At 38.1% G+C, this 20,958-nt stretch overlaps 2 protein-coding genes across 2 annotated transcripts in view; one reads left to right on the top strand and one right to left on the bottom strand.

Moving 5' to 3' along the window:
* Positions 1-279: 279 nt before the first annotated feature.
* On the bottom strand, positions 280-11,343 carry EXOSC3 (exosome component 3). The gene is made up of 4 exons (XM_051995922.1): positions 10,888-11,343; positions 6,246-6,395; positions 3,442-3,593; positions 280-2,190 (listed from the first exon to the last, which is right to left on the bottom strand). The coding sequence occupies exons 1-4, from the start codon at positions 11,194-11,196 to the stop codon at positions 1,989-1,991; spliced, it is 813 nt and encodes a 270-aa protein (XP_051851882.1). The 5' UTR covers positions 11,197-11,343; the 3' UTR covers positions 280-1,988.
* Positions 11,344-12,939: 1,596 nt separating this feature from the next.
* The window catches only part of LOC127560941 (uncharacterized), a 30,976-nt gene continuing 22,957 nt past the window's right edge, over positions 12,940-20,958 (top strand). Inside the window, exon 1 of the mRNA XM_051995936.1 lies at positions 12,940-13,094. Coding sequence (XP_051851896.1) covers positions 13,053-13,094 — 42 coding nt within the window. The 5' untranslated portion in view covers positions 12,940-13,052. The remainder of the gene's footprint in view (positions 13,095-20,958) is intronic.

Here is a 20,958-nt window from a genome sequence, read left to right as displayed (position 1 = left end):
TAAACAAAAAGCTATAATAAAATTTTAAAATATATATATAAAATTTTTTTCTCTTTGATTTGGGTTTTAAAATTTAGCAATAATATTCCTATGTAGGATCCCTTTTCCTTGCAGGGTCTTTTTGAAGTGGTGATTGGTTATTTATATTTTCCCTCTTGTTCTATCACTTTAGGATATTTTCTTTGACTATTTCTTGTGTTAGTTTGTTAAGGTTCTTTTTTTTGGGTCATAGTTTTCAAGTAGCCCAATTATTTGTATTTCTTTTGATTTTTTTTGGGGGGGGATGTGTCACATTCTCTTCTATTTTTTCATTTTATATGTGTATGTGTGTATAATTATATTATACAAATTACGTATATACATATATTTGTTATTTTTTAGTCTCTTAGAGCTTTACTGCCTTTCTCTAACCCAATTTTTATTTTCAAATAATTATTTAAAATATTATTTTTAATATTATTTAATAATTTTCTTTAAGATTCTGAATCTCCTAGTTAGTTGATTTTTGATAATCTTATTTTTCTTAGATGGTTCTTATTTTAAGTTTTTTCTCAAATCTCATTTGATTTTTAAAATCTTTTTTGAATTCTTCTATAAGTTCCTTTTGGGCAGGGAGTCATTTAATGTTATTTTAAGGAGTAGGAGAGCCTTTTTTTTTTTTATTTCAGTGTCCTCCTCTTCAGAGGATCCCTATTTTTCCCTATTCCCATACTAAGTTTCTATGGTGGGTTCTTTTTTCCTTTGCTTATTATTTTTTAGTGACAATTTATTAGTGTAATCTGGGGGGTGATGGTGGTATGGTGCCTCTAGCTTCACTTCAGTTCTCTCCTCTATCCTGGAACCCCAAACCAAGAGCTCCCTACCCCTGCAAGTGTCCACAGCCAGCAGTGTCCCTGTCCCGCTGTTTTTTTGCACTCACAAGTGTGCTGGTTCTTTCTCATCCAGGGCCTGAGGTCTCTGCAGCACAGCTGGGCCTGGCTGGTGAGATTACCTCAATCATCCTGAATACAGTCCTAGAGATGAAAGTCTCTGTGGTTCAAGTAGAGACTAACTTATCACCCACAGCCAGCACCCCATCTCCCTTCCTGCTTGCTACTTCTGAGGAGCCAGCCTGGAAGTGTTTATAGTTCATATCTCAAACCTAAATCCTGTGGTTTTTCTTTTTTTCCCCTTGTTAACTGCTAAAACCTTCTTCTGGCTAAAACCTCTTATGGATTTTGCCTGCTATTAGCAGTATAATGAAATCTTTGTCTCTTGGGGGTGGGAAGGGGGGGAATAGATGGATCTGTTGAGGAGTTCTTTTCTGCTGACTTCTTTGGAACCACAGCAACCCAGAATCAAATATGCAGGTCAGAAGAGAAACAAGGAAATTTCAAAGGAATCAATATTTGAGTTTTAACAAAAATTTAACCAATGTTTGTAAATTAAAACTAAGAAAGCTAAGAGGGGAAATGGAACAGCACCTCATCCCTGGGAATGCCCCACCTTTCCTGATGATGACAGCTTTTATTCTGCAAGAAATCATATCCTGCCAAAATGAAGAGGAAAAAGAGGGGGGAGGGGAGTCATGAGATTCAGCAGAGCCAAGAACATACTAAAAAACACTTGTTAATGGCTGACATTCATTCACAAGCTGTGTGTATGTTTAATCTCAAGAAAGGAGGAGGGGAAATGTCAAGTAGCAGGTACTGACTGTTGCTATCTTATCCAGTGATTCTCCACTCAATCCCTCCCAACCTCTAGCTCATTCTTGGGTCCTGGATTGGCCAAAGATAGCCAAAATGGAACTACTCAGGGCATCCCCTAAGATAATGACTTTCGTACTAACAAAAACATTCCTAAAAATTTTTTATTGTACATCATTTTGAGGAACTGGAGAGAAGGAAAGGTTTCATCTGAAGATGAAAAAGTTCTTAGAAAACTGTCACTGTTAATTACCATGAGTTCATACCATATTCCACATAAAGAATGAAGCAGAGAAATTGATGTTAACTTTCTGACAACCTGGAAAATATCTGCTTCCTTTGCTCTGTTGTCATGTGTTCACAGGCTTCCAAAACATTTGCCAGAATTAAAGTCTGTTGGATAGTTCTTGCTTTTACCCATATTCTTCCATTCATTCCAAATACTATTTCCAGTGGGTAGAGTTTTCCTATCTCCTGGATAATTTCACATTCAGGAGCTAAAAGCCTGGTGGGATTGAAGAAATAAATGAAGTTAAAAGTGGAAGTCAAAGAAACATCCCAAATTTCTCCCTCTGATTTCAGTTATAAATATCAAAAAATTACATGTATTATGTTTTCCTTTTTCTAACTAATCTTCACTTCCCCCATTTCTACTTCTGAACTATGTGACAGGTTTTTGGTTAAAAGAAAATCAACCCTAGGGCAGCTAGGTGGTGGAATGTATAGAGCACCAGCTCTGAAGTCAGGAGGACCTGAGTTCAAATATGGCCTCTGACACTTAACACTTCTTGGCTGTGTGATCCTAGGCAAGTCACTTAACCCCAATTGCCTCAGATAAAGAAAGAAAGAAAGAAAATCACCCCCACTTTTCAACCAACTATGCACCAAAAACCACAGTAAGGCATAATCTGTGTAACAAACAACAACAAAAAACAAAACAAAAAAGGAGGTCGGATTAAATGTTCTCTGAAGTTCCTCATAGCTCGAAAGCTAGGACTCTTCTTTAACTGCTAGAATGCTTTCAAAGCAAAAATAGCCTTAAAAACTTACTTTTTAAAATAAATTTAATTTAAGCAACAAATATTTATTGAAAACCTACAAACACAACAATGTACTCATCTTCCTAATAATTGGTCATAGCTGATCATGGATGTGATTCCCACAGATGCTATAATAACAAGAACTGATATAGCACTTTTAAAGTTATATAGTGTTTTCTCTGAGATAATCCTTGGGGGAAGACAGTCCAAAGATTATGCTAGTCAATCAAGAGAATAAAGCTCAGAGAGAATTTTTCAGATTTCTATGGGGAGTCTCAGAAATAGAACCAAACACAGGGCTCTTTTTTAAATTCCAAGTTTTAGGTTTTTAAAATTTTGCCTCTAGACTAAGTTCAGTGTTTAGGAAAAATTAATTATTTCAAACATGATACCACTTATGTTTTTCATAACACCACAGTGTGACATGATGTGCTTAGAAAATTATGAAGCAGTACATGAATTTAAGATGTTATTATTAAGGGAAGAAGCCATTTCTAGAAAATGTAGTAATAAACTAAACACTATACTAATCTCTCAAATCACATGAATTTTGGAGATACCGAAATTTTGTCTTTAATTTAAGTACTGAGATTTCCATTCATTTTTTTATCTTGCAGGAAAAATTTCAGAATACCAATACAAAACAAAAATTCAGACTTAGGTCATTTTCTCTGTAAATTATACTGAACGCAAGAAGACCAGGTTACAGTACTTACTTTCTGATTAAACCCAGTGTCACCTTAAACAATAGGCCATCCTGTCCAATGACACCCATTCCATTTGCTCTTCCACTGCTATCAATACAGACCATCTCTGGTTCCATGTCTTTATTGGCAACAACAAATTGGCCATAAATGAGATCTCCCACCTAAAATAATAAGTTATATAAGGCAGTAAATGTTCTATCCCATCCCTCTGGTTTGCTATTTGGTTGCTGTTCCCTATCAATCACAACTAATGATAGATTGAACAAGCATTTATTTATTAAGCACGAAAATTAAGACAAAACAATAGTTGATTGTAATGGGCTGAGGCTTGAGTTGATGCACTGGGGTCCCAAGCACATGAGGCTAAATAGTAATTGGACCATACTCTAGTAATATATAAGCTCTCCCTCCCCCCTCCCCCCACTCTTTGTGCAAGTCCTGATGTGTTGTATAGGAAATGACGATTTTGGTGGGTGGAGGCAGGGGAGTGGAAAAGGAAGGGGATGTGCTTGGGACCTCAGTGCATCAACTCAAGCCCCAGCCCAGTACAGTTGATGACTTGTCGCTAATGACCTGTGAAGGCCTACTGACAAAAGTGTTGATGATTGATAGGACATTTCCCTTAGCCAACCGTAAAATTTCCTCACTTCTGGAAATGGGATCAACAATAGCATTAAAACTTCTGATTCTATTTTTGGTAATCCATTAATGGTTACAAAAGCAATTCTTCAACCTAACTGATTAAGAAACTGAATATGCTTGATGCTCTGTGATTTTTGTTGCAGACTGAAGTTTTGTGGCCCACACAAGACTGTGAGATCCTTTACTACTAAATTGGAGTTAGTATTTTATCCAATAGTATCAAAGAAGCCATGGAAACTTTTTGGATAGGGGAGCTTGTATGACCAATACTGTGCTTTAGGAAGATTCAACAACTTAGGTAATGTTTAGGTATATATATATATAGATCCTTATATACCTAAGTATTACCATGCTATGACTTGCAAATAAATTGGATTTAAGTGAGGGAGGACTGGGAAAGCCTCACTTTCCCCTCCAGAGCCAGTGGCCAGATATAGATCAGGATGACTAGAGATGGCCCTGGATGCAGAGGCCTTGGCCTTCTTAAACTAAAGTCTTTAATAGATCGGTTTGACTGAGGCAACACCCATTCAGTAATTAAGGCTAAGTAAGAATTAAAGCAGACTCAAAAAAAAAAAAAAAAAAATCAATCACATCAATCTGGGAGGGGAAGACCCTCAGGGTTTCTGGCCAAAACAGAAACAATTGCTATTTATATTCAGTCTGAATTAATCAGGGGTCAAAAAAATGATCTAGAGAGGCTTGAAAAAAAGGAAGAAAGAAAACTGTGTTATCCAACTGACCACTTCAGTTGGGTCCTCAGGGGTAGCTCTGCTCAGAGTCTCCTGTTTGTCCTTTGTTCTCAAACAGGATCAAGACAGCAGGGAGATGATACAAGTTCATGCAAATGAATTGGATTATGGGAGGGAGGGCAAGGCCACTTGCCTTACTTTTCCCTCAAGAGTTCATCCTCAAAGTTTTGGCAGATTTGCAGTTTAGGCTGAGGAAGACTTCCTACTGTATATAAGTTTCAAGGTGGCAAATCTGCCCACAGTAAAATAATTTTTGCAGCAGGGTTTCAATTCTGTACTCTAATCCCAAAGTGAGCAACCTAATGAAAATTTCTTATGAAACAAAAAATGAATATTTTTAGTACTTGGCCTATGCTATTGGAAGAGTCATATTTTTAGGGAATGTGAAGTTAATGTGTTCGTTTAAGGAAACATTTTTGACAACTACTACTACAACATTGCCCAGCTGGGAGAGGTGCTTAAAACAAATAAGGAAAAAGAAAAGCAGCAGAATGAAGCTAATTACCTAAGTCTTAAGATAGTTCTTCTAAATACAGTAGCTGAACATCTGGATAAATTCATGGTATAGAGGTGACACTGACTTTAGAACAGTTATTTCAGACATATGGAAGAGAAGACAAAGGAACAAGCATATCACCTGCTATATACCAGACAATGTACTAAGCACTTAATATTTAATTTGATCTTATTTTGATAAAGTCCTGAATAATTAGATGGGGTTGGCTAAGAAAGATCAAAATACTGATGGAATTACTCTCTGAGGCAAGCAGAGAAGGGCATTGATCAATATTAGTTTAACCTTAATAGTCCCCTTTGTGGAGGTAGTGGGTAGCTCACACCTTGCTGTGTCCAGCCAGAAATCCAAGTTATGTCAAACCTCACGAATCTATCCGTGGCTCATGCCATCTTTGTTGAACACTTCTGGGTCAGTCTACCACGGTTTTCTGCCTCATGGTGTCTTTTTCCTTCTTTTCAACTCTTTTATGGATTTAGCCCATCAGTTAAGGGCATACTTATACCTCATGGAATATTTTTCTCTTGGTTACTTGTGAGTTCCACTCTAGAATTCGTCCCCTTTCCTTGCTAACTATAAGCTCTCCCTGGACTCTAGTTCATATTTATTATTCCTGGTATCTGTTGTATGTACCTCTTCATTTTGTCTGTAACATCTTCTCCTAAATAAACCTATTTTTTGCCAAAGAGAATGGCCATCGTAAATTCTTCACATGACTAAACCCTAACATTTGGTGCCAACTGCTCTCCAAAATCTCATCATATGGGGTTTTAATCCCAAACACATCATTTAGTACTAGGAACTATACTCTCAACACATCATTTGTTGCCAAAAAAAAAAAAAAAACTTTCTTCAAACACATCATTATGACATCACTTAATGCAAAATAAAAGACCCAATGTTACCTGCACATTTGGTCTGTTTCTTTTGGTGGCTCCTTCAAATGCCAAGTAAGATAGAGAAGCTGGTTCACTTCCTCCAACATCAACTTTGAATAAGTCACCAGATTTAGCAGTCACAATGCCTATCACATGGTCTCCTTTAACAGGGACATACTGCAAGAGAAAAGTCACAAAATATAGACATCTGAAAGCAAAGATTTTCACCAGTAAAAAGTTCAAATTTTTACATTTCTGCTTTTAAAAGACTATAATATTTCACCATGGTTATGTTGAAGAAATATATAACCATATTATTTGGTCTAAAAATTTTGTCTAAACACAGGCCATATCCCTAAATGAGACCTCTTTAGGAGGATAAATTTATATAGCTATATGCTGAAAAAGTTAAGCTGTTTGAAGGTATACAACTTTTTTTAAATTTTTTTTTTGCTTTTGATTCTACAGGCAAACTTTTGAGAGACAACAATTGCACAGAATAATCAGGCAGGGAAAGATTGTTGTCTTTGGAGAGAACATCAGTAACTATTAGATCACACATCATACATATCTAGATGAGCATACACAGCACTCTGTCTAATGCCTTGCATAAAGTAAATGAATCAATATTTGTTTTTATTAATTCCAAAGGTATAAACCAATATAGAATTGCAATGATTAATTTTTTAGTAACCAAATTTAGCTTCAAACTATCTCAAATATATTTATCCATTTTATGTAGATATATTTGTCTAACTCTGAGATACCACTACACATCTGTCAGATTGGCTAAAATGACAGGAAAAGATAATGCAGAATGCTGGAGGGAATGTGGGAAAACTGGGACACTGATACATCATTGGTGGAATTGTGAATACATCCAGCCATTCTGGAGAGCAATTTGGAACTATGCTCAAAAAGCTATCCAGAAGTGTTACTTACTAGGTTTATATCCCAAAGAGATTTTAAAGAAGCGAAAGGGGCCTGTATGTGTAAGAATGTTTGTGGCAGCCCTCTTTGTAGTGGCCAGAAACTGGAAACTGAGTGGATGCCCATCAATTGGAGAATCGCTGAATAAATTGTGGTATATGAATATTATGGAATATTATTGTTCTGTAAGAAATGACCAGCAGGATGATTTCAGAAAGGCCTGGAGAGACTTACATGAACTAATGTTGAGTGAAATGAGCAGGACCAGAAGATCATTATACTACTTTGTTGGAATCGGTACAAAGTGCTAATTTAGCATGGTACTTAGCAAATCCTCTAGCTCACTAATACTCATTGGAGTTCACAGGTTTGGGAGATTTCAGGGTTTAGTATGAGATATCCCAATTCACACCTCCCTTAATCCCTGCCTCCAGAAGGAGTCAACTTTTGGGAGATCATATATAAAGAGGCTCTTAGCTTAGGGTTAGTGAGTTACTTCCGAAACATTGCCAGGGGTCGGAGAGGAACATTATGGGAGGAAGCCCAAAAGCCCTCTCTCTGAGGCAAGAGAGATTCATTCCATCTTTTTGGAGGAAGCAATAAAAGATCTGAACTTTTAACACCTGCCTGCATTTGGGTGATTATTACTTTTAACTGAAACTAAGGCTGCCTCCAGAAAACCTCCCCAAGAAACCTGCTCCCAGAGAGAACCATTATATTTTTAAAAAGACCACTACAATACTTCAACAATAATACTATATGACGATCAATTCTGATAGACGTGGTCCTCTTCAACAATGAAGATGAACCAAAATCAGTTCCAATAGGGCAGTAATGAACTGAACCAGTTACACCCAGGTAAAGAACTCTGGGAGATGATTATGAACCACTACATAGAATTCCCAATCCCTCTATTTTTGTCCGCCTGTATTTTTTATTTCCTTCACAGGCTAATTGTACACTATTTCAAAGTCCAACTCTTTTTATACAGCAAATTAACTATTTGGATATGTATACATATATTGTATTTAACTTACACGTTAACATATTTAACATGTATTGGTCAACCTGCCATCTCAAGGAAGGGGTGGGAGAAAGAAGGGAAAAAGTTGGAACAAAAGGATTTGCAACTGTCAATGCTGAAAAATTACCCATGCATATATCTTGTAAATAAAAAGCTATAATTAAAAAAGATATATTTTGTCCACTGTTATATATTTCTATATATAAATATCCAGTTATGTTTATTTCTCTGTAATTTTAGAAAAATATTTTCAGAATAGAAACTTGGACTACTTAACTAAGAAACTGTCATACTATTCCATTCAACTAATATAGTGCATAGGAAGCACATAATAAATATGTAATAAGCATTCATTCAATTCACCAGACATTGCTGTAGGGAGATACAAAGGACAGGTAAAACCCGTCTCTGTTCTCATGGAATTTACAGTTTAATAGCAGAGTACCACATATCCAAAAGCAACTACAATATGACTAAAATGGCAGTCTCTCCTTGATTAGTGAAAACTCCTAATTGGTCATTCTGCTCTGTCTTTCCCATCAACAATCATTAATGTTCTCTTCCTCTTCAAATTTTCGTTGAATGTTTACCTTAGTTTCTCCTTTACTCCCTGCATCCTATCTTTATGAAATCTATTACTATGCTTCATCTATAAACATATTATTTATCTTCTCCCACCTTTATAGCAACTTTGTGATTTTTATCTTTGTATTCTTTAAACATAATGGCTTGTATATAGGAGGCACTTTAATTTGAATTGAATTGTGGTACCTGCACAAGTTATAAGCAAAATGTTAGGTCATGGAGAGAGGAATGAATTGAGAGGTAGAGGTGCTGCAGAAATTCCATTAATAAGTATTGTGACAAACTGGGCTAGACATTGGAGATGTAAAGAAAAAAAAATTTCAATCCCTGCTTTCAAAAAACATATAACTGTTCAAGAAAGATTTTATACAGGAAGTAGCAATAAAACCCAACTTTAAGAGATGTCATATTTCAGGCCCTAGTAAAGGTAGGAAAATTGAAAATGTATATGGACTGTATTAAGTAGCAAAGCTTCATTGGATCTGAATGATAAGGTGGTGTTGAATCTTAGGAGGAACTTTTAATAGATGGCCTGGGAAACTGGAACTTTATTCAGTAATCCAGAGTCCTTGGAAGAATTTTGGATGAAGAAGTCACATGACATGCAGCAATTCGGCACAAAAAGGGGTTTGTTTGGAGCAGGAAGATCCATTTTAATAGTTCATGCAAGTGGTGCTGATTTTTTTTTATGGCAGGTACTCTCAAAAGAATTATCTTGTAGAGACAAAAGGAGACAAGTTAACTCACTGGATTGTTGTCAGGGTCAAATGATTACATTATAAAGAGGTTGAAGAGATCTTGGAGGCTATTTAATCCAATCTAGTCATTTTACATTACAAGAGAAAAAAGCAAAACTAGAGTAATATAGATCATTTGCCCGAGGCCACACAAGTAATAAAAATCAGAGATGGGGTGTGCCCAGATCCACTTAATCCAAATATGATATAATACTATAATATGAACTAATATGAGTGTGCCTCTCTCCTGGTCTATTGTAAGGTCATCTTGCTCCTAATCTTGCCCTTTGACAATATTTATTCTTCATGTTCTTTTGTTTTTCACCAAAGCATTTCTACCAAATGCTAAAATCTAGACCCTCCCCCCAGGGGTCCTCAAACTTTTAAAATAGGGGGCCAGTTCACTGTCCCTCAGACTGTTGGAGGGCTGGACTATAGTAAAAACAAAAACTTTGTTTTGTGGGCCATTAAATAAAGAAACTTCATAGCCCTGGGTGAGGGGGATAAACATCCTCAGCTGCTGCATCTGGTCTGCGGGGCGTAGTTTGAGGACCCCTGTAACTGGGAACTGTGAGAAAGAGAAACAAGGTACAGCAGAATAGGGCAGATCTGGAGTCAATCTGAGGATTTGAATCCAAGGTCTGCTATTTATTATCTGGATGATTGGCTTTCATTCATCCCTCTGGGTCCCAATTATTTCTTCTAGCGGGTTGCAACTAAAATCCCATCTTCTGCAAAGTATAGCAGTACTTCTGTTAATGACATCCAGTTTATCTGGTCAATAACTTCCATGTTTGTATGCAGTCTCCTGTATTAGATCGAAAGAGGACTATCTTTTGTCCCTTTCAGTATCCACAGTGCCAGGCACAGAAGAGGCAAGTTTTTATTGAGGGGGCAGAGGGGTGGCATAGTGACTAGAGCACAAGCTCTGGTGTCAAGAGGACTGAGTTCTAACGACACTATAGGTTTACTACTAGCTGTGTGACAAATCATTTAGCCCCGACTCCCTCGAAAAAACTTTTTTCTTTTAAGTTTATTAATTCAGAGAAGTCTTCGGGAGGATGGTATTCATCTCTGCCTAGTCTTTAGAGCAGGATAAACTCGGGGAATTGCAGATGAAGAGGAGGGGAAGCAAGACGATGAGAAAAGGGGCAGGATAAGCTAAAAAAGGAACTGCAGGCACGTTGTAGGGAGGAAAGATTCAAATCGGGATATGCCAGGCCTCGGAGAACCTGCAGGCAATGATGAAGTGCAGCTCTCCCATTTTACAGGCGGGGAAACTGAGAGACGCCCGAAGTGAAGCATGGACCCGGGAGTTCTGACTAGTGCCGGGGCGTTGTCTCCACGTGTTTGAGCTTGGAGAGCCGAGCCGGGCCGGGCCACTTTCACTTACTCGTTTCTGCTGGGAGTCCACCCAATACACGCCACCTCCGCCTCCGCTGCCGCCGGGCTCTTTGTGGCGGAGCCGCCCGCACTTGGTGACTAGCAGGCGGTCCCCGCACCGCCGCAGGCCCGGACCGCACACCACGCGGGCGCGGGGCCGCACCACGGACCCCAAGCGCAACGTCTGCTCCGCGGAGCCCTCGGTGCCCGGCCCCGCCGACTCGGGCAGCAGTAGTTCTTCCCCCGGCAGTACCACCTGCCCCAGCATGGTCCGCGCCACCCGCGGAACCGAGACGGAGGTCTGTGAGGCCGCCATCATCCAAACACTACTTCTGCTATACCTCCTAGAGCGACCTCTACAGGCGGGAGGAGAAAGGGGATAAAAGACGCCTCAAACCGCCTTTTTTCCAGAATTTCTACGGCTGAGGGGAAAAGCAGTCCCGCCCCCGGCCTCGCCCCCGTTGGGCCCGCCCCTTCCGCTGAGGCTTTATCTCACGTGAGTAGGAGGAGCAGCCCAGCACTCTCCTTCAAGGTACCGCCTTTTCACTGCAGCTCCATCTCACGTGAATGGAGGAGGAGCAGCTCTGGAACCGCCCCCTGACCCACCCTTCTACTGTGGTTCCATTCCACGTGACTAGAAGACCGTTCCCACTAGGCTCACTCTCACTCTGGCCCCGCCCCTAAACACCTCAAGTCCCCGCCCCTTGTATTGAGGGTCAATCCACGTGAGTGAAGGAGCATCTCGACCCCCGCCTCCCAAGATCCTGTTCCTTTTTACGTGCGTTCGGTCTGTTAGATAGAGGATTATTTTCTCCCCTTCCCATTTTGTCCCATCCTTCCACTCAGCTCTTCTCACCTATCCCTGCTCTGCAAAGCATATGTAATTTAAGAGCTGCAGGGGTCACTGAAATTAGGTGACTTATCCATGATTACGCGTGCTAGTTTAGAACTTTATAGGATCATAGGTGCTAACTAGGTAGCCAATGGATAGAAGAATCAGCAAGACTTTTGAGTTTCAATTATGATTCAGACCCTCATTAGCTGTGTGACCACTGCAGTCTTTCTCCAATTTCATAAAATGAGGACACTATTTTACATTAAAGAGTGCTTTACAAAATTTTAAAGCACTTATATATGTAATATATCTATAGTAGCATTTGTAGGCTAACATTGAACTATCCCTGGCTCCGAGGCCAGTTTCCCATTCCCTGTACTCCTGTACAATATACGATTAAGCCTTTTCTGGCTTTAAGGTCAATTTTCCATTTATAATATTTAACTGCTTCTCTTGCCTGGAATATCTGATAAGTATGATTTTCAAAATCTCTAGAGAATTGACAAATATCTATCCACAAGATAAAATCATTCCCGAATAAACAAGTAGCTAAAGGTAATAAAGTTTTCAAGACACATTTTTTCTTGCAAGCCTACAGGCTGATGACAAATTACTTACTGGATGATTTCCTATTGAATACAAAATACAATCGTTTCAATGTTACTTCTCAGCTAAGAAGCAGGTTATTCATTTCCATACTGTCCCTGGCAGTTGCATTGTCATGGTCAAAATCCTTTATTGAAATCAGGGGAGCGGTTTTTGAAAAAAACTTTTCCTCAGCCTGGGTTGGGAATTCCTTCACACCAAGCTGCCAACGGAGTAGAAAAGGAAGGAAAGAAAGAGAGAGCAGGAGATTTAGGAGAGGAATGAAGAAGAAAAATTGGAACACAAAGTGTTACAGACAACTTGAAAGCTATCTTTACATGTATCTGGAAAAGAAAATACTACTGAAAAAACTTTTTTAAAAAGGAGAAAGAGCCGGGAAAATGGGGAGGTTGAGGGAAGAAAAGATATAAACTAGGAGAGGGAAAAAAGGAAGGAAAAAGAAGCAGAAGGTGCTGGAAGGGAGAAAGGAAAGAAAGTGTAGAAGAGAAATACAAAGTAGGAGGGGGAAAGAGAATGCGGGGAGAGAGGAAGGGGCGGGCAAGAAGTGGGCGGAATTGCGCCGTCCCTCCCTCGGTGGGGCAGACCCTTCCCGGGGAGGGGAGAAAGGGGGGGCGGGGGGTAGTTACGAGTCCTGCGGGCGCAAGCTCAGTTTTACTCTTCCAGTCCCTAGAAGTCTGTTTGTGAAAGGTGAGCGACCCGTGGGCAGGAGCCGAGCCGGTCTAGGACACTTCACTATGGCACTCCTGTTTCGCCTTCTGCGCCCGGGGCTGAGTTCGGTAAGTTGCTGGGCCCGGGAACCGGGGGAGGTCGGAGAGATGCTGAGCTGAGCGCCGCTGGGGGTGGGAGGCGGTGGCCCACGCAGCGTGCGTCGTGTGGGAAGAGGCTGGGGGAGAGGGGGTGGGGAGGTGGGGGTGCCCTCTGACCCGGCCCCGCGTGCTTCAGTCACGGTCTCGATCATGTCTGTGGCCGAGGCCAAGACCAATGCCATAGCCCCGGGAACCTCGGTGCAGGCGGAGCGCCGTGTTCATCGTGCAGTCCATCCCCGTGCCCCAACACACACGCACTTGAATTCCAGCAAAATTTTCTCTTAAAGCGCAGTCACTAACAGGAAAACTGCTTAAGTGAAACTTTCTAGGTGTTGACTTCTTAACTTGGCGGCGCTTCTAGGGGATTTGTTTCTCCGGCGCTTGGGAGGCAGCCGATGCTTGGGTCCAATTTTTCTGCTGGTGCTTAACTATGTGACCTCGGGGCAAGTCTATTTTTCTCACTCTGGATTCAAGTTTCTTCTGAAATATGAAAGGGACATAACTTCTAAGAACCTTTTCAGCTGTAACTGGTGACACTGTAAAATTAATGATTGGTTTTTTGTTTTGGGTTTTTTTTCCCCAAAAAAACCTTAAAGCTTTTTATATATGTGGGGAATTATATTATAGAAGAAACTGGGTCTCAGAGAAGTAACTTGTCCACACAGGTTGTAAGGATTAAAAGTTCAATTAAAACTGATAGTTGTTTACAACACATAGAAAAAGGCCAAAAGCATTTATATAGTGCCCACTATGGTCCAGTTATAAATCTTTAATTTGATTCTCACAACAACTTTTTTTTTTATTTCATAGCTTTTTATTTACAAGTTATATGCATGGGTAATTTTGCAACATTGACAATTGCCAAACCTCTTGTTCCAATTTTTCCCCTCCTTCCCCCTACCCCCTCCCCTAGATGGCAGGATGACTAGTAGATGTTAAATATATTAGAGTATAAATTAGATACACAATAAGTATTATTTTGCTGTACAAAAAGAATCGGACTCTGAAATATTATACAATTAGCCTGTGAAGGAAATCCAAAATGCTGGCAGGTAAAAATATAGGGATTGGGAATTCAATGTAATGGTTCTTAGTCATTTCCCAGAATTCTTTCCCCGGGTGTAGCTGGTTCAGTTCATTACTGCTCCCTTGGAACTGATTTGGTTCATCTCATTGCTGAAGATGGCCAGGTCCATCAGAATTGATCATCATATAATATTGTTGTTGAAGTATATAATGATCTCCTGGTCCTGCTCATTTCATTCAGCATCAGTTCGTGTAAGTATCTCCAGGCCTTTCTGAAATCATCCTGTTGGTCATTTCTTATGGAATATTCCATAATGTTCATATACCACAGTTTATTCAGCCATTCTCCAATTGATGGTCATCTACTCAGTTTCCAGTTTCTAGCCACTACAAACAGGGCTGCCACAAACATTTTGGCACATACAGGTCCCTTTCCTTTCTTTAGTATCTCTTTGGGATATAAGCCCAGTAGAAACACTGCTAGATCAAAGAGCATGCAGTTTGATAACTTTTTGAGCATAGTTCCAGATTGCCCTCCAGAATGGCTGGATGTGTTCACAATTTCACCAACAATGTATTAGTGTCCCTGTTTCCCACATCCCCTCCAATATTCCGCATTATCTTTCCCTGTTCATTCTAGCCAATTTGACAGGTGTGTAGTGGTATCTCCACAACAACTTTTTGATATAGTTACTGTTACACTCATTTTATTTTTGTAACTACTTTTGTAGTTTCTGTAAAATGGGTGTAACAACAGTTGGAAAAATGATTTTTCCAAGATCACACAGCTAATTATAGTGTTTGAGGTTAGATTTGAACTCCCATCCATTCTAGTTCTAGACCCAGCATTCTACCCAGCACCACTTACCTGCTTCCAAATTCAATCACTTTACATTTATCAGTTCTTTTCATGACTTGAATATGTATTTCATCTGAACTAGGTGATCTGACATGCATAATTTTGGAAGAAGGGGACTCAGATCTGTGTTTTCCTCAGGCTAAGACGTGCCTGGTGAGGAACTTCCTTTGCCAGTGCAAGTTGGACCACCTCTTCTATATTTTCAAAGAGACAGCATGGGATAGTGAGTAAAGAGCTGATTAAAGAGTTAGAAAACTTTAGATCAAACCCCACCGCTACACATTGTGATCTTGAGACTTTGGGGAAGTAATTTATTCTAAGTGCACCAAATAACTTTCTACAAGTACAAATCGAAGAGCAGAGGGACAGCTAGGTGGCTCAGTGGATAGATCACTGGCACTGAAGTCAGGAGAACCTGAGTTGGAGTTCAAATTTTATCTCAGACACTTAACACTTCCTAGCTGTGTAATCCTGGGCAAGTCATTTAACCCCAACTACCTCAAGCAACAAAACAAAACAGAAAATAATGCAAATTGCAAATGCCTTTCTGCATTGACTGAGGGAGTTTACTCACTGGCATTTCTCTTTACCAATTATCAGTATCAGTATTCCAGATCCAGCCCCCCCCCACTAAATCCCATTCACTGTAAAACCTAGTCCTAGTTTAAAATGTTAAAATTAGAGCATTATGGTTTTTCTTTTCAGTTGTGCTGATTCTTTGTAACCCCATTTGGGTTTTCTCAGCAAAGATTCTGAAGTGGTTTGCCATTTCCTTCCACAGCTTATTTTGCAAATGAGGAAACTGAGGCAAACAAGATTAGATAACTTGCCCAGGTTCATACAGCTAGGGTCATATTTGAACTTGGGTGTCTTCTTGACTTCATATACCACTGCACAATATAGCTGCCACTGACTAACATAATTAAATCAAACAATCCAATTCTGCTTAATTCACTAATAGCAATCACTGATACTAATCAAATCACATAAATTAGTAGAAATTAAGTAGAGGTATCAAACACAATTTAAGTTGACTGATTCCTAAGGAAATTCTAGACTGGATTATTAAAGAGATAGTTGTTGGACATCTAAAAAGGGGAGCAGTGATAGTAGACTGTAACCTCTATTCCTGAAAATTTAGTCTTTCGTAAAGTAATCTTAGATTACGGTCCTTTTTTTTTCTCTGCCACTTCCCAAGGCTGACTCACTGTCAGCTTATAGTCCACTAGTACCTCCAGATCTTTCAGACAATATGCCATCCAAGCATATCTTTCTCGTTTTGTACTTATGAACACGAATTTTTGTACTCTGTAAGACTTTATATTTATTCCTCCTGGATGTTATTTTCTTAGAGTAAATCTAATGCTCTCCCCCTAAAGATCTTTTGGAGTCCTGACTCATTTTGTTGTGTGTTGGCTATTCATTCTAGCTTTGTCTCATCAACAAATTTGAGGAGGAAAGTCTTTGTCTTTATCTTAGTCGTCAATAAAAATGTTTAACAGCACAAGGCCAAATACAGATGTCCAACAACCATATCTTTATAGTTTCCCCCCCAAAAAAAAGCAAAGTTAAATTTACCGGCTTATAATTTGCATACTCTAGTCTTTTAATTTTGTCCCTTCTCCATTTCATTTTATAGATAAGGAAACTGAGGCAAACAGGGTTTATTAAATGATTTGTTCAGTCATATAACTAAGTAGGAAGTATCTTAGGCCAGATTTGAATTTATGAGGATGTCTTGCTGACTTGGGCCTAGTGCTCTATCAACAATATTGCACCTTAGAAGCATTAAGGATCTATTAAAGACTTTTTCCCTCTTTTTCAGATTACATTTTAAAAATATTATAAATTCTATAAACATGAATAAGTAAATATTTCCATATACAAAGAAGAAAAATTATATATATATGAACCATGAATCTTAATTAAATTTTTAAAAAGATATATACATATATATGTACATATACATATTTGTATGTATGTGGAAATCAATATAATATTATCAGTATTGCCTTGCTTATCTGTTTCCTTCTAAATTTCCTTTCATTCTGTTCTTTTAAAAAAATGTTTCATTGATGTCCTTTTCTTTATCCCTTTTTTTTAAATCATTATTCACTCCAAAAAGTTCTCCTTTATAACAAATAAGTATGACCACAGAAAGTCAATCCACACATTGGCCATATCTGAAATGTATGTTTCATTCTTTACCTTTAGTCCATCATCATCTCTTTTAAGGAGAGGGAAGCATGTTTCATGACTAGGCGAACATTTAGCAGTATTCATAGGATTTTAAAAGTTGTTCTCAGCAGTGTTGTAGTTACTAAAAAAATCTAGTTTTCTTTTTTGCTCTGCATTAGTTTATACAAGTCGTCTGGTGTTTTTGTTCATGTGAACCTTTCAAAAGAAAATTTGTATTTACATGTGTGAATCTTCCCTTTCTGTCATTGATCATTTTGGGATCTAGGTCAAGTAGTGATGTTATCAGGTCTGAGATTATGCCCATGTTAGTGATTTTTCTTTAAATATAATTCCAAATTGTGTTCTAGAATGGCTGGAGGAATTCATAGTTCATAGTTTAAGACAGCAATTCATCTTTAAAATTTCCATTTTCTTTTTTTTTCTTTTTTATCATTTTCCTTTTTTTTTTGGTCATGATCTCATGCTTTTGGAGCTCATGCTCTATCTCATATGGAGCTTTAGAGTTATTTTAATTGCATTTCTTCTTTTAGTGAAATTTTTTTCATGTGTTGGTTAATAGCTTGTGTGTCTTTTGAGTACTGCATATTCACATCCTCTGATCATTTTATCTCTTTGGCCATATGTGAAAATTCTCATTTTTCACCATTAATCTGTCATCTCTGGCAGGAGATGGGAAACATGTTATATCAAGTGGCTTCAAGAGTCATGATAATCATTTCATTTTTAAAATGTAATTTAAAATTGACAAACTTCACCAAAATTCATCCCCCTTGTCCGTAAGCATTGAAAAATAAAGAAAACAGAATTCTTATATGCAGTCAAGCAAAACAAATTCTTAGTATTGGTCCTTGCCAAAAAAGAGAAAAGAAAAAAAAAATGGAAAAAGTCTCTACCCCAGTCTTATCTACCTCAGGAAGTGGATAACTTATTGCTTGTGGAATTACCATTACTCATTGTTGATGTTTTCTGTCCTTGCTTTATAAAAGAAAAAAGGTAGTGAGAGGGAGACTTGCTTAACATCTGGCTGTCTCTGCTCCTTAGTCTCTAATTTCTAATTTCTTTCCCTGCCCAGAGCCTATCTTTTCTTTCTTTTTAATTTGGTTTGTTTAGGACTGTTCTCTTCCTTAATCTATCCTTTCTTTTTATTGGTTTTTTTTTTTTTTTTTTTTTTTTGCTCTTGTTTCCCTTTTGAGAAAAAAGACTTTTACATTCCATTCTGTATCTTCTTTTCACCAATTCAGATGGTAGTGAGATTCATGTGTTGTCCGCTTCCCTTTCCCCTTACTTTGTCCAGCCTTCTGCTTATACAAATTGAGACAACTTTTCCCACCCTTCTCTTTTCTGTTCTTTTATTAAGATCATGGAAACAACAACAACAATAAAAAACAACTCTGTTTTATTTAACTCCCTTTATCCCCTTTGATGATCATAACTATCTCATATTAAAATGTAAAGTTCACCTTTGTTTAGTGAAAGGGAGCATATTATGCCACATATGCTTTCACAAATATTATCTCATTTGATCCTTTATGATTTTGTATGTATAATTTTTTACATTTTTATTTTATTTTACATATTTGTATTACAATTTTATTATTTCCTTTGATTGCTTGCTCATATTTTCCTTTTTATGTTTGTTAGAAAAACTTGCTGCAAAGATTATTTCCCAGTTAACTTTTACATTTGTTTTCATTCGTGCAAAAATTTTTTAGCATCCTTTTATGTTATCTTTCCAATTAGATGGTGAGCTTTCTGAGGGCTGGCATTGCCTTTTGCCTTTGTCTCCTGGGAGCTTAACACATGCCTTAAATAAGTGCTAAATGAAGGTTTACTGACTGATTCTTGGCTGGGAGGTAAATTTGGTTAATTAAGACTTGATCTTTAGAGAGAAAAGTCAAAGATGACACCAATATTAGGAACCTGAGTAACTAGAATAATATAAACTGGTGACTAGATAGCTGAGTTGACTGATCAATTATGATAATGTAGCTCTTTTCAGCAATATAGTGATCCAAACCAATTCCAGTAGACTTGGGACGTAAAATGCCATCCGCATCCAAAGACAGAATTATGGAGACTGATTGGGAATCAAAACATATTCTTTTCTCCTTTTGGGGGGGTTTGGTTTTGTTTACTTTTTCTTTCTTGTGATTTTTTTTCCCTTTTGTTCTTTTTCTTTCACAATATGGTAAATATGGAAATAGGTTTACAATGATTGTACATTTGTAACCTACATCAGATTAATTATGTGTCCCACATATTATAGTGAAGGTTCAAATCTTCTGTATCATACTGTAATATGTTCCAGTTTTGTTATTTACTATATCTTGTGGCCTTAGTAGATGTTTCATAACGAACTGGGCCCAAAAATATTTCATCATCTAAATGACCAATCTGACAGTGAAGAGCCTCTCTGTACTTAGGTAGGCTGGGCCGCAGGTCACGGACAGAAAGTCTGGCCTAGTCAAGGCTGTGCTTTTTAAAACCTTTCCAGCTTGGCAGGATCTGTCCCGGTTTAGTGCCACTAGTGGATTGCCTTTGGGAAAACAAGGGCATTTTCTCATCACGATTGGACATGAGAAGGACTTTAGTCCTATAAACAGAACAACTGATCAACCAGCTCTTGTTTGATTAAGGTCTTCAGTACATTTTGTTACTAAGTACTGTTCTTTACATTTGGCTGGGCAGGATGGTGGTGTATTGCTGTTTTGGTTCAGTCATTTGGTCCTGTCTGACTTTTAATCCTGCAGGTCACACAGTCCATAGAATTTTCCTGGCAAAAATAGTGGAGTGGTTTGCCTTTTCCTTCACCATTGGATTAAGACAAATAAAAGTTAAGTGGCCTGCCCAGGCAGCTAGTGTTTCATTTGGACTCAGTTCTTCCTGAGTGAAGGCTCATTGCTCTATCCACTGTCATCTAGCTGCCTCCTTGCCTTATTCTAGTGAATTAGGATCTAATTATTAAGGTTTATCTAATTGTTAACATCTAAAAGGTAAATTTTAAATCTATAACATGTTAGAGGGAAAAAGTATATTGGAGTTTAATTAGTTAAGTAATTAGGATTTAAGCCTCCTTTGTAATGGAGTGGGAGGAGATACAAAGTTTAGGTAAAGAAAGGAATAAGACACAAATATAAATAACATGTATGTATGTGTGTGTATGATAGGCAGTCAGGGTTTATATGTATGTATGTATACTTTTTTTTTTTGAAGGCAGTCAGGGTTAAGTGACCTATGTAGTTTCAAGTATCTGAGGTCGGATTTGAGTTTGAATCATCCTGATACTTGAACCAATGCTCCATCCACTGCACCACCTAGCTGCCCCTAGCATGTACTTATGTGATAAGCACTTACATGATATCATAAGTGAAGCCTGAAAAGGGAAATGATTAGATTAGCACAATCAGCACAAATACTAAAATTGAAATTTAGTAACAAGATTGGCATGGCTCTCTGCTTATGTGTAATACACATTTTTTTTTTTTTTTTGCTTGAAATGAGGAAAGTTCAAGTTTCTCCTAATAACTGAGCTGGGCAGTTAAGCCCTTAGGGCTCTACACAACTATCTAAGACTATCTATTGTAGAGAATATGCCTATCTGCATTTGTAAAGGGAGTTTTTTCACCTGGGAAGTGATGGAAAATCACTGGGCTGGTCCTTAATCTCAATTCTCTTACTTCACAGAAGAATAAAGTGAAATCTATGGCAAAAAAAAAAAAAAAAAAAAAAAGACATAATCAGGTCATATAC

Source organism: Antechinus flavipes, chromosome 1, assembly GCF_016432865.1.
Source record: "Antechinus flavipes isolate AdamAnt ecotype Samford, QLD, Australia chromosome 1, AdamAnt_v2, whole genome shotgun sequence".
NCBI classification, from domain to species: Eukaryota; Metazoa; Chordata; class Mammalia; order Dasyuromorphia; family Dasyuridae; genus Antechinus; species Antechinus flavipes.
The sequence above is the reverse complement of the archived record's forward strand: the minus strand, read 5'-3'. Positions and strand labels throughout refer to the sequence as shown.

What these genes read in the sequence shown, in the direction of transcription:
- EXOSC3 (XM_051995922.1), bottom strand. Translation starts at nt 11,196, where the DNA reads ATGATGGCGGCCTCACAGACCTCCGTCTCGGTTCCGCGGGTGGCGCGG. An exon ending in GAAACAGACCAAATGTGCAG is followed by an intron (nt 3,594 to 6,245) that starts GTAACATTGGGT and finishes TTATTATTTTAG; the next exon opens with GTGGGAGATCTCATTTATGG. An exon ending in ACACTGGGTTTAATCAGAAA is followed by an intron (nt 2,191 to 3,441) that starts GTAAGTACTGTA and finishes CAATCCCACCAG; the next exon opens with GCTTTTAGCTCCTGAATGTG.